We start from the raw sequence: 14,626 nt of genomic DNA, 5'->3' as shown, positions 1-14,626 counted from the left end.
ATTACAGCACACAGTCCCAAGTCATAAGTATGAGGTAATACATGTTGTTTTGGGGGTTATTTAGACTAATAATGAGTTGCAATAGACGTGTTACGAATATGTATAATGTAAACAAGTTGGTGCTCTTGTTGTTAATAATTACAGATAATAACACTGGACATTGACGCACTATTAGTTGTCATTACAGTGATACATTTATGTCAAAATATATAGACCATTTGGATTGAGGGTTTGACATATACAACAAATTGAATGTCTGAGGGTCGACTAACCAACTGCCAGCCTGGGAGTGTGTGTATGAAATGTCACTAATGTAGTCAAACAAATCTGTGTGTGTGTGTGTGAAGCTGGGGAAATGGTGGTCATGGGCATGATGTGAGTAAACATGTACAGATGATTGCAATCTGGTTGTTAAGTCTTACGTCACGCGCCTCCAGGTCCAAATGCTGCTTTAGATCCCAAAAACAAACAACAAAGTCACGCTGTGCTGTAAGCACTGTCTATATCCATACAAAAATTTCAGTTGGCCAGACTGATTTTCTCTTTTCTAAAACTTCAAACATTGTTATCTTGGACACTGTGTGTGCCCAAAGACTGCAGTGTACACCGTGAGCTTTTAAAAGCTTAGCTTTGAAGTGTGCTGGACATGAATAGTGCTCATAAACAGCTGTTTATGATAGCAATGTGATAGTATTCTCAACTGAAACGCAGTGGAGGCTTGGACCCAGAAACAGTATTTGATATATCACGACTTAACAGGAGGGAAGGGGATTGTGATCAATGCTCCGTTGGTCATTCCTCTTCAAATCAGTGGTAGTAGGACACTAGTGCACTGATTGATACCTGCATGCGCAGAGAAAATGCCTTCATAAAGTAGTGGAATTAGTGAATTAAAAGTTAGCAGAGAACTGTGGGTAAGCTGTGTCACCATCTTAATGCATGGTTTCGGTCACTTTCACCATGTATGTGACCCTGGACCACAAAACCAGTCATAAGGGTCAATTTTTGGAAATTGAGATTTATACATGGAACAAATAAGCTTTGCATTGATGCGTGCAATATTTGACAGAGATACAACTATTAGAAAATCTGGAATCTGAGGGTGCAAAAAAAATCTAAATATATATTAAAAAAAAAAATCACCTTTAAAGTTGTATAAATGAAGCTCTTAGCAATGCATATTTTTAATCAAAAATTAAGTTTTGATATATTTACGGTAGGAAATTTACAAAATATCTTCATGGAACACTATCTTTACTTAATTCACTAATGATTTTTGGCATAAAAGAAAAATTTATAATTTTGACCCATGCAATGTATTGTTGGCTATTGCTGTAAATATACCAGTGCTACTTATGACTGGTTTTGTGATCCAGGGTCACAAATGTAGAGGCCAATCATATGTAGCTGCCTATGTTTGCGAGACGCATATCAAAAATAAGCTTTTTAATTTTTTCACAAGAAACATTTTATAGCAAATGTATCCTGTAGTAAACATAAATATAATTCTTGTTGTGCATGCAGTGTAAGTGTAAACATACTGTAGCTGTATGGTAAAGTGTGCCAGTGATGCAAAATCTAACTATTACAATAGTTAGACTTACTAGACTGTAAGTCTAACTATTGTGTCAAACCTGAAGCACGAAGTGTCCTCGGAACGGTGAGATCTTGTCAGGTTTGTTCAAAGTAATCAGCGGACTCCATTAGCCAGTGTAGCTCTAACGAGTCAGTTTGTGTTCTTGGTCAATTCACTGCTGTTTGACTCTGTATATCTTGTGCAATTGTTCCGTGACTCTTCTTTCTTGCTGGTGAAGATCATACTTTACTGTGAGCCAAAAGGAATAGCTAATAGCTAGCAATACTTACTCCCGATACTAATAATCTTGGGTTCAAATACACATTAATTTTCATTTTATAAAAGGCAGTTCTGTGCCAGATCTGTGGATCTGTTTCAGTGACTTGTACGTTGAGCTCAAAGCAACAGCGAATAACTTTTTTGTGGCAACTTCAGTTGAACCGAATCATACACCAACTACTGCATTACTACCTGTAAAATCACCTGCTATTATACACACAGCTGTTCTGCACAAAACTAAACACAACTAATGTGTGAATAATCATAATCCTTTGTAACTTTTGCCAATCATGTCAGTCCCACTCTGTAAACACTTCCCAAAACTACAAGTTTAGAGCGATACAACAGAAAATCACTGTGGGGCTAGCTTACTTAACTAGAATGAATAAATTGCAATCAATCAATCAATTAAATAATTTGTACTTTTAATTTAATTAATTGAAACTTGAAGGCCTCTTAAGGAGTGCCTAAGTGTCTCCAGTTAGTTTGCATGATTTTTTCCTGACACAGGGTCACGACGCATCTTGCACAGAAAGGGAATTGTGAGCGGGGTCAGTACAGTCAGGGAACATCAGCATCCAGCACGGTTACTTAAGCAACAAATATTTTCAAAGGTACAGGAGTGTTAAAGTTCACTAATGGACGCATTTGCATCTCCACTCTTCCCAGAAGAGTCTGCATGGTCCTTTCGCCATAAAAATGCTAATCCAGGCACACGTCTGTCCTGGAGCGGCGGAGAGGGGGAGACGAAGCAATTACTAAAGCATTAGCGCGATAGCAGGCGTTCCTCTCTCGGGGTGAGGGCTCTAATGACCACAGAGGCGCCGCTTTATTAATATGCAGGCGAGCCATAGCGGAGTCCCTGCATCCTATAGATAGCAAAGCCTTCTGTCCGCTAACCTCTGATTGGTTTTATGAACGACTCACGATTTCCTGCTGTGGCAATCTGGGGCCCGTTCTATTCACAGAGGACTGAAATCACACAGCGGGAAACACTGGGTGAATGCTGTAAAGAAGATGCCTGGATCAAAGTTCACCCCCAAGATAAATTGTATTTTGCATAAAGTAGGTAAACAAACCAACCAACAAACAATCGTGTGCCTCAGATTGTGGTCATATTTCATGTCAGTTAAAGGGACAGTCCACCCAAAAATGAAAATTGTGGTAATTTACTGTCCCACATGCTGTTCCAGTTATGACTTACTTTTATGACTAAGACCTACTTCTGTGGTACATAAAAGAAGATAATTTGGATTATAATGCATTTTGAACGTATATATAATTCTTGAATGTAGGTAGGTTTCATTAAAAAAAAGCAACATTTTGAGCAACACTACATCTGAATCATATTCAGTAATATTATCAAAGCATAGATGCAGTAGATGGCTTCCATCTTCTCCCAAAGCTTGCACAGGCCTTTACCTGTGCTTTACCACTTTCTGGATTGACATTTCACTCTGTAACATTAGGCAGTTTTCATTTATGCGGTTAGTGCTGATGATCGCATTATTTTTCATATGCATATGCTTACGTATAAGATCGCATGTTTCTGCGTCTTCCTGGTCTGTGTTTTTGATCAGCACTTTCTAGACTCATTCAGGAGATGCATAATTGCGCACTCTAGCGTATAACAGGGAAAACACAGAAACTCGGGAAAATTCCGTGTTTGGTTGGGAAAGAGTTAACTGTAATGCAACAGAATTATAAGCATACATATTGTAAGTAATTATACATAAAAAAAAAATACATTTTCTTTACTGATTTTAAAAGAGTTTTTCCTCATTACAGTTATGGAAAAAGTTACTGAAGAAAAACAAATGTCATGAAAGATTTTTATTGACTTTTATTCAATCTTCTGTACATGCATTATGTAAAGTGGTGGGATACAGATATTTCCCACCCCTATACACTAAGAAAAAAGAAAAAAAAAAAGAAAAGATAGCCCCTCCAATGACTTTACAGAATACATTTCATTAGCATTGTAGATTAGCATCAATGTAGATATGAACCCCTAAAGTGGTGACCTTGCAATAGCGATTTAACGGAAAGTAATAAATGTCATATCGCCGTCTTTATCGGCTACGAGAGACCACGTGAACAGGCTTAACGTCTCCAATTGATTTGGTTATTTTGAAAACGCACAGCAGGCTATACGTCACGCTAACCGTACACAATGAATAGCTACATCTATTGATACCAAGAGTTTAAACAACTTGTAAACATTTGTACAGTGTGTAAAATGTAGAAATCAGACAATAACAGATAATATTCATTACAGCATTTGCAAGCTCCAAGCCAGAGACACGTTCATTGCGCTACGCTCTCGGAGGCCAAAACACAGAATCGGTCCTAGTACCGCCAACTGCCAGGGAGGATCGGTTTAAACTGAGGCCACAAGTTTAGACGTGGGCTCCTGTCCAACAGGCACTTTTTGGACTCACGGGTAATGATGTGTGTTAAAGAGACAGACTTTAAATGTAAAGGGAATTGTGGTCACTTTTAACTGATAAAGGAAGCTGGAATATCCTAAAAGTGCAATTCGAGCAATTTGAGATTTGAATGTGAAAAAACATCAGAGCTAGAAAAACAAAAAAATTGGTGCCGCACCACGTACATTCAAAGGCATTTCCTCTTTTCGTTGTCCTGCTTAAGCCTTAAAAGAACAGTCAGCGCAGCCTATGTACACACATTTACATTAAATAGAAGGCGAGTTCCTTTTGACAACCTCCGCAAAAGCGTGAGGCTTCGAGTAACACCGTGTCGAGCGGCTTGGTTTGACAGAGGTCCGGGTTCTCGAAGCCTCCCCAAGGCGTGCACGCATCCTCTTCCAGAGAGCGACGACAAGACGGACAGACACGTAAGACCAGAGCAGAACACATAAAGGACAGAGGTGAGTGGCGGTGGCATCGTTCAGCAAATCCCTCCGGCCGCCACAGCGAATCCATTTTAGCCATCCTCGGGTCACCGGGTTCTACCTGGTGAGTTGGCCGACCACTTTGAGCAAGGTCTTATTTTCCTGTTTGAGCTGCTCGTTTTCATCTTCAATATCATCCAGATCCTGAAAAAAACATCAAATTATGTGATTATCAACTGATTCCAATAGAGGTTGACGTTAGGGCATAGCAAAGCTAACAATATAATATTCTCATATTTTTTTATTTTTTCAATATTTGTCTATAAGAAAGATAAACATGTATAGTGATGAAAGCCAAAATATTAAATGTCATTGATGTATATTTATTGAGTAATCCACTATTCTGTAGAGGGGGTCAAATTGACTTCAGAAATATTGCAGTATTATATTATTTTTACATAGAAATTGGTAGGTCTATACAGTTTCAATGACAACAACATAAATGCTACTGTGCGCTTTTGTGGCCCAAACTTAACTTCCGGTAGACTTCCACAAAGAATCAATAACAACAGCAAAGTCCCTAGAGTTATGGAAGGCCGTTTCTGCCACTGAATTTAAAAAAAACAAACAAACAAAAAAAACAATTCTGACTTTTTTCTTGCAATTTCTACTTTACATCTTGCAATTCTGACTTTTTTTTCCTCAGAATTGCCCGATACAAACGCAATTATGACTTTTTTTTTCTCTCAGAATTGTGAGATAAAAACTCGTAATTGTGAGAAATGAAGTCAGAATTGCAAGATATAAACTTGCAATTTTGAAAACATAAGTCTTTTTTCTCCTTAGAATTGGACTTTATAACTCGCAATTGTGAGTTTATATCTCACAATTCTGGGAGAAAAAAATCATAATTGTGTGATTAAAAAGTCACAATTATGGTTTTTTTATTTTTTTTATTCAGTGGCAGAAACGGAATTCCATATAGAGTAGATTATTTCCCATAACAAGCAAAATGTATAAGTAAATTACATTAGCTAGCAAGTTAAAACTATGTCTTGCCTGGCTGCCAAGCTTCTCTTCGCACAGCGGTGACCCATGCTCGCTGTCTCCCCTCGTCTTTCCCTACACTTCCCCCGGGGGATATATATACCAGATCGCATTTACAACTCTGTGTGTTTGCTATGTAAATCAGATGGGCTGATTGAAAATGCTAATTCATTCTCTGCCAGCAGGAGGCGCTTTTGGAACGGCAGAAATAGTATCCCCGGTAACAGCTGTAGACAAAACAGCAATGCTGCTTTATCAGGCATTACAGTGAATTTCTTCAGTGATACAGTGATATAAAACATCTGTGCCACGTTTTGATTTTGAACATGCAGTGCTCATGTTTATTCAACAAAGTCAAAGCCTTTTGGAAAATATATTTATGGCGGTCAGTTTTGATATTATATCGGGCTGCCACAAATAAATCAATGTACGGGAAACGCTTGCATCCCACAGCACAACAACCTGAGCCCAACTTCAGTCTACTCATCATGTTTGAAGTCGACACCACTAGCCAGACCGGTAAACAAACACAGACCAGAAGTTGACTTTGAGCCAGGTGTGTGCACCCGATGAAACGGTCTATTAGTAAAATCTGTTGACTTTAGCAATCTTTGTTGCAGTACATGTTCTTTAGTTCTTGAGTCGCAGGCACGCAAACTTTGCAAAAAGAATATTTAAGGCACTCAGATGAAGAAGGAAATTTTCTAGTTTTAACATTATTTGTTCTTCAGACATTCCACTTTAAAAGAAAAGAGGGTATGATCTTTATGCAAAGTGACCCACATTTGGTTTTTGACCAACAAAAATGTATACAATTTAACAATTTACTCCTGGAGCCATATTGAAATTGCAGTATCTGTGGAAATGAAACGTATGGCCTTAAAAACAAAGATGACAAAAGGAATGTTTGTTAAGACCCAATATCCAAGAGGGCATTAAGATATCTTTAATACTTCTTGAGTTACAGACATGCAAAATGTGGAGGTAAAAAACAAAGTTATTTATCCCCATCTTTAAATGGTTACTGTTGGCAAGTAATGCTACAAATATTGCTACAATCGACAGATTTTACTAACCGACCAAGCAATCTCTGTGTCATTTTGACCCCCCTCAACAAAATAGTGGATTACTCGTATACTGTACATGGATAACATTTCATATTTTGGCTCTCTTCAGTCCCTGGCTCAAATTGGGATTTTGTTCATATTTTTTATTCTAGGTAGAAATACCTAGGCATTTCTCTCTCAACAAAATCCCAATTTGAGCCAGGGGTGTCTGGTTCAGTTAATAATGAATGACCCATATGTGTTGAAATAGGCAATTTTGAAGATTCTCCTATGTATACTATGTTCTTTAGTATCGTTTGGTTTTGGAGGTGGTGTTAGGATGCCAGTGCTAGTTGCGCAAGTCAGTGTGCTTATAAAATAACTGGTGTACTGTAAATTGAGCAAGATTTCTGTTTGGCTTTTACCTCTTGTAGCGTTCACTTTTAAAAGGATGTAATGTTTGTCACAACAACTTATTTGTCAGTGTTGTGCGCTTTGCTATCATTGAAAGTTAAAACATAGCATCTCTGTCGGGTCTCCTGTTTGCAGGAGCAGGATTAATAATAACAAATGAAGCATTAGCAGGTTCAATTAACGGCAAACAAGCTGTGGACTCATCAAATGCTCTGGCAGTAAAGTGACAAGTTTCATTTACAGTTTCCTCAGTCACTAACGATGACGGACAGTCGGCGGGATTACTCGCAGCATGTTGAAACGAGCTCCAAAACAAAGGTTGAGAAGTTGTTTAAATGGAGGCTATGCGTACAACTATGAAAAGTAGCACTTGATTTTCCAGGAAAGGAAAAAAAGTGAATTATTATAATAGAATTCCAGTTCAGTTTTTACGAGAAAAGAGCTTTGTACACTATGCTTGCAGACAAACTAATTAATAATGTTGCACAAAGACAGTGGTTGAAGTATTTTTTGCGTTGTTGCATGCTGTTAACGCTACTCTGGCAGAGACATGAAGTAGATTGTTGAGGTCAATGACATGCAAGCGGTGAAGATTTCATGGCGCTGCACTCTAAAGCAGAGTTCATCAGGCAAGTCAAGGGTAGGCTGTGTACCAGCTGGAAAAAGCCTGCGTTTGCAAATAGCATATGGCAGTAGCGGGTCTAAACGCATGGCAACATTCTTTGTACTAAGGTTGTGTTTATACAGTAGCATTTTCAACTACAAACAGAAAAGTTTAGATGCTGGGTATGTCAAGTTTTTTCTTAACAATACCTTTTGTATTGAATACAGTAGTTTTTATACAAGCTCATCTGGAAAATAGCGGCTAGCACAGAGCGAGCTGCTGCAGGGAAAGTGCGTAATCCAATTCATCCTAAACATGCGTTATTTTTGTCAGCTGCTTTTTTTAAAGAGGACATCAGATACAAAATGCACTTTTACATGGTGTTTGCATGTTACTGTCTTAGCAGTGTGTGGCACCCTCCCCCCTCCCCCCTCTTCCTCCTTTGTGTTCCATAGACGAACAAAGCTTTTACGGGTTTGGAACAACATGGGGGTAAGTGATTAATGAGAAAATTTTCATTTTGGGGTGGAGTAACCCTTTAATGCACATTTTGTGTTGCTTATAGCTTAATAATAAATGTTGACATTCAGATTATTGATGATGCCTCTAGTAATTATGTGTCTAGTTTGTAGTTTAAAAAACTTCACCAGATGACTTGAACAGCTCTATTTGGAAAAAAATTATCAATGATTTGGGTGATTTTGTAGGTGAATAAATCAGCATAGAAAATAAACAAATTACAAACACACATAAATATAACAGAAAAATTATAAAATTGAAATAAACAGTGCTTTATATTCTTCAGGTATGTCTAACAGTATTCAGGTACAGAAATTGAATAATCAAATGTAAAATATCATTGCACAGTGTTCACTATATAATTTAAATCTAATAAATCTGTAAATCTACAAAAGTGACTTTTCTCTATGCGTTTTGTTGTTTGATTAACATTCATGACACAGAAAGCCTCAGGAACATTAAACTGCTGTGAACCAATACTATCCATTTACTTTCTCAATAGTTTACCTAAGCCATAAGCAACCGTGTTCACAATGATACCTGCAGAGACATGCATTTTGACAGGTTCGAGCGTATGTGTCATTTCAGACACAAATAGACGCGGAGATAAACGGAATTCAGTGTTCACGTGTATCTGCGTGGCTCTCACCGTGTCACCGTGCCTACACCGGACGCAAATAATAGAACCCATAATCAGTGATGCTGTCTACAGTGGATGCGGCGCGCACGACAAATCCCCGCCATTAAACTGATGCCGCGTTCTATTTATGACGTACTGACACAAAGTTCACCTGATTTGCAACGGCTGCTTTGTCACGTCCTGTACAGCCTCTAGCTGTTGCGGATGTATCGTGCAGCCCTACAACCCGCTAAGTTTGTCCATATTTGATGAAGCACTGGTTTGTATTTAACACAGGCTTTTTTAGAGTGTATGTTTGTAGTATATGTTATGTACTGTATTCGTAGTCTGTACATGTGCGGTTGGAGTGGTTCTGCTGTGGGGTTTTGCGTAGCGGAGCTGCAGTGTCGATCTCTCCAAGTGTAGATGGTGCAGTGTGTACAGTGGATAACGGAAGATGTAAAAGATGAAGTGTCGTTTGCGGTTTGTTAACTGTATAGCATTAGAAATTAAGCACACACATGCTGGAGTTTGTGAGGCAGGTGCCTGTTTGGGACACAGATGTAGCATTAGGAAAGAACACATCTTGTTGTCTTTTGGAGTTTTGTAGTGTTTTGTACTGTGAAGGGAAACATGTTGGTTTCAGTTTAAGTGTGACCTCCTCATATCTGTCCCTGGAAGCTTGGTGTATTTATTTCTTGATCTTTGTATTCTGTCCTGTTAAGTGTATGTGTTTAGTATATTACAGGGAGGAAACATAAAAACAAGCCACACGAGGAAAAGGTTTGAGGGGTCCGTGTGAGTCTGACTGTATTTGTTGGCGCGGGCCTCTGAAGCTGTGTTTGTGTTGGAAGGAAGCGAGAGCACAGACTGGAATCTCAGACAAAGACAACAGGCCTAACATAAAAGGGTCAGAACCACCTACCGGGTGTATTCCCTGCAGAAAGCCTAAAAGTAGAGCTGCGTTCTAATGCAGACTGTGATGGGGAGTAGGAGACACCAGCCTGGCTGGACTACTGAGTCAGTCGAGTTTGGCAATGTGGGAAATATGTGTGTGTAGTAAACAGTAAGAATGTTCAGTGCATAGCTGTGATGCAATGAGAAGTACTATTGCAGTGTGTTGTTGTCCATGGTGAAGATTAGTACAGAATGTATGAGAACAGATGTTTGTCTGTCTGTGTCTGTTTGTCTGTGTGTCAGAGGCTCCCAAAAGATGAGAAATGAAGCCAATGAAGTAGTTTTGGTACACATTTTATTAGACCTGTCAATCATTTGACATGAGTCATATGTAGAACACAGCATGAAATCAGTGCCATAGTGGCAGTGTGTGAGGGCTCCAGCGGATAGGGCCGTGTAATAAGGAGCAGATGATTGGTGAGGTGAATCAGGTGAGTGGGAAGTGAGGTCACGTGTTTGGTGTGGTGCCATTGGTTGATGAGGCTTTTGCAGCTGCGGCGCAATCAGCAGCCTCAGTATTTCAGCAGGCAGTTGCCGTCGTGTAAAGACTTGAGCGACTCCAACAAGCACACGACAAGAGCGGACACCACCCTACATCACCTCTACTCTTGCTGCTTGCTTGCTTTGCTCGGCTTCCACAAGGACTACACTCAACACATTTCACTTTGTATGTATACTAATGGAGATATTGCGTCCTCATTACATCTTTTGCTGCTACTGCTCATCTTCACTTAGTTACTTCGTAAGAAAGCTACTTATTTACTTCATTACTTGAACCACATTTCCTAACTTCGTAAGACCTTTGCCCAGCACCCCAATCAAACACACCTGATTGTTCCCATCAGCGCATTACTACACACTTCAAAACATCCAATAGGCTGTGTCAGTTAACGGATGCATCTAACAGACACAACACAACTAGGGTTAGGAACCATCAATTAAGCCACTACTATAAAGACTACATAAAGAGCACGCATTACCATCAACCCTACACATCTAGGGCACAAGTATCAGGACATCAGCTCTTTCTAAGATGCTTCAAGTTACTTACACATACTGGCATATCAACACCTACCACATACCTCATTTAGAACACAGCCACTCCAAAAAGCCACAGTGCCAAAGCCATGCTTGGAACACCTTCATGTCAACATACGCTAAAAGGTACACTACACTACCTCGGGACATTACATCAGGTCTAATGCCTACAGATGGCATCTCAGCAAACCACATGCATACAAGTACAAAAAACAAAGCTTTACTACCAAGCTACACTACAGTAATTACACCAAAAACAATGTAACCGACTGTACTAAAACAGCACACAGACATTTAACAGCTATGCTTGTTGGAACTGATTACACACTACAAAACTTCAACTTACACATTGAAATGAAAACCAATAAAGACTGTTCCACAACCAAGTCATTGTACTGCTTCTTTCTTTGACAAGGCAAAGCTACGTTTACTTCACTTCAGCTGCTTTTAAGGAACTCACTACTTTTCCTTCTAACAACTTGACCAATGTCTACATTAACATGCCCTCATCTCACATTTCATTTAACATATTACATAACGCAAAAAAAACATTAATTGCATGTCTTACCAGTGTAAAACTACATGCAATAACTACCATATGGATTATCTACAGTACAACCATACATTTAAACTACAAGTAACGACAACATCCTATCATTTCACAATCACTCACCCCATATCAATAACAGCACCGTAACTGACTAATTACAGACAATGCTTGCATAAAGACACTGACACGGTCAACACTGCACTGGCTCCCTATTAAACATCGTATAGATTTGAAAATCTTGTTAATTATTTATAAAGCCCTGAATGGTTTAGCTCCTCAGTACTTGAGCAAACTCTTATCGCATTATAGTCCTTCACGTCTGCTGCGTTCTCAAAACTCTGGCCATTTGATAATACCTAGAATATCAAAATCAACCTTTTCCTATTTAGCGGCCAAACTCTGGAACAATCTACCTAACGCTGTTCAGGAGGCAGACACACTGTCAGTTTTAATCTACATTAAAGACCCATCTCTTTAACCTGGCTTACACATAACACACTAATACGCTTCTAATATTCTAATAGGCTGCATTAATTAGATCCACCGGTACCGGGAACACTTCCCATAACACCCGATGTACTTGTTTCATTGTAAGAAGAATGTCATCTACACTAATACTAGTCTGTTTCTTTCGATCCAGCCGATCCAGTCTGTATCCAGATCAGATGGTGGATCAGCACCTAGAGATGACCTCTACAGCCCTGAATGTCAGCAGAGACCAGGACACCTAGATGAGCCCCAGAGACAGATCCCCAGTGAAGACCTCGTCACCTAGACGGCCACTGGGACAAGACCACGGTAACCAGATGAGTCCCCTGCACAATCTGACTTTGCTGCAGTTGGAATTGAACTGCCGTTTCGTCTGGCCAGAGGAGAACTGGCCCTCCGACTGAACCTGGTTTCTCCCCAGGTTTTTTTCTCCATTCTGTCACTGATGGACTTTTGGTTCCTTGCCGCAGTCGCCTCTGGCTTGCTTAGTTGGGGACACTTCATTCTCAGCGATATCGTCAACTTGATTGCACAGATACTATTTAAACTGAACTGAGCTGGACGATGACATCACTGTATTCAATAATGAAATGCCTTTAGCTGAAAATTGAATGTTTAATCTTGTCATTATTGACTCACTCTTTTCCTATTTTGATACTGTAAAGTTGCTTTGACACAATCTGTATTGTTAAAAGCACTATATAAATAAAGGTGACTTGACTTGACCAGACTGTCAAAGCATGAACAAATCATCTGCTTTTAATGCTCATTAGCACTATATGCTTTATCTAGGCTTCGTACCCTGCACAGGCCAAGTGAATGTTCAAAGAGTCCGGCCTCTTTCATGCTCCGCAATGATTGGCCAGCAGCTTCAAACGCTCATACTTTCTAGCACTGGTTCAGTATATTACAATACACAATAGCACAATAACACAAACACATAAAACAAGGAGAGTCAGTCCCTTTGGATCTACACCTAAAGGACACAGTGTCCCTATAATGTTGATCAAATATTCAATTGGGCCCAATTGAGCGGCAGTCACCTCACATAAACACTTACAGCTGGAAATGCACTGAGACCTGAGCGCATTTGTTACCCTAAAGCAGAGGATAATTGTAATCTTCCACTAAGCCTCTGAGCGCCTTTACAATATGGAGCTGATTGCTGCGAGATAGTGACGTGGTCGTTTGATAATCGTTTCTGTTTAGCTGCCGCCTATGTGAGACGTGGCTGTTTGGGGAAGGCCAAAAGAAGGGGGGAAAAAGCTTTCCGGAAAGCAAAACATCTGCAAACTCGACGAAAGACGTAACCGCAGTCTGCTAGATGCCTTAGTAAATAGTGAGAGAGGTTAGAGGATGAGTAATGTCCATTAGCTGTGTAAACAAGTGTAAATATAACAGTGTGCTCACGTCTGACGCAGATGCTTTTAATTACGACTCTGCTTAATGGGATGCTCTGTGTGACAAACATGCCAATACTGCTGCAATACGAGTACTAAAGCACCTCAGGTAAGGGAGCAGGTTAAACTTCGAGAACATGCAAGATCCACGTCATTTTTTAGCCTTTATTTTACTGCATTTGTATTGCCTTAGCCAAAATGTTTCTGTCATTGCCAGCTCAATTCATTTAAAGCACTGTCTACTAATTCATAAAATTATTACAATTTACATAATGCTACATTTTTGCTTCTTTGCAAACTACTCTGCTATAAAGGCAGTTAGTATTAGTATTTTTAGTATTTTAGCTGCTGACCAAAACATTCAAGTTACAGTTATATAATGAATATGGGCTCGAAGTGCTCACTCTGAGCTTTCATTTGAGGGTAATCAAAATTGGAGAAAAGGTTAAGGAATTACAGCTCTTTAATATGTACCTCCCCCTTTTTCAAGGTACCATAAGTAATTGGACAATTGACTCAAAAGCTGTTTCATGGACAGGTGTGGACTATTCCTTCATTATTTCTACATCAATTAAGGTCTGGAGCTGATTCTAAGTGTGCCATTTGCATTTGGAAGCTGTTGCTGTGAACCCACGTCGTGTGGTCAAACAAGTTCTCCATACAAGTGAAACAGACAATTGTTGGGCTTCAAAAAACAAAACAAAACCATCAGAGAGGTAGCAGGAACATTAGAGGTGGCCGAATCCACAGTTTGCTACATTCTGAGAAAAAAGAACATACTGGTGAGCTCAGCAACATAAAAAGCCTTGGACATCCACAGAGGGAAACAGCAGTGGATGATCAGAGGATCCTCTCCATGGTAAAGAAGAACCCTTTCACAACATCCAGCCAGGTCAAGAACTCTCTCCAGGAGGTGTGCGTGTCGCTGTCAAAGTCTTCAATCAAGAGAAGACTTCACAAGACCAAATACAGAGAGTTCACCACAAGGTGCAAACAAGGCCAGATTACACTTTGCCAAAAAAAAACATCTAAAAAAAAAAGCCAGACCAATTCTGGAAAAGCATTCTTTGGAAAGCTGAAATTAAGATCAACCTATAACAAAATGGTGGGAAGAAAAAAGTATGGAGAAGGCTTGGAACGGCTCATGATCCAAAGCGTACAACATCATCTGTGAAACATGGTGGAGCAGTGTGATGGCATGAGCATGGCTTCCTGTGGCACTGGGTTACTGGTG

The 14,626-nt window shown here is 39.6% G+C and overlaps 1 protein-coding gene across 4 annotated transcripts in view; it reads right to left on the bottom strand.

Annotated features, from left to right (window-relative positions):
* Window positions 1-3,686: 3,686 nt before the first annotated feature.
* The window catches only part of pawr (PRKC, apoptosis, WT1, regulator), a 66,626-nt gene continuing 55,686 nt past the window's right edge, over window positions 3,687-14,626 (bottom strand). For 3 of the 4 annotated variants that reach the window (XM_058772630.1, XM_058772631.1, XM_058772629.1), the window contains one exon: window positions 3,689-4,913. In XM_058772630.1, the coding sequence (XP_058628613.1) occupies window positions 4,827-4,913 (87 nt within the window). In that variant the 3' untranslated portion in view covers window positions 3,689-4,826. Of the gene's footprint in view, window positions 4,914-14,626 lie in introns of all 4 variants that reach the window. The other variant, XM_058772633.1, reaches the window with a different exon arrangement.

This window comes from Onychostoma macrolepis, chromosome 04, assembly GCF_012432095.1.
Source record: "Onychostoma macrolepis isolate SWU-2019 chromosome 04, ASM1243209v1, whole genome shotgun sequence".
NCBI classification, from domain to species: Eukaryota; Metazoa; Chordata; class Actinopteri; order Cypriniformes; family Cyprinidae; genus Onychostoma; species Onychostoma macrolepis.
The sequence above is the reverse complement of the archived record's forward strand: the minus strand, read 5'-3'. Positions and strand labels throughout refer to the sequence as shown.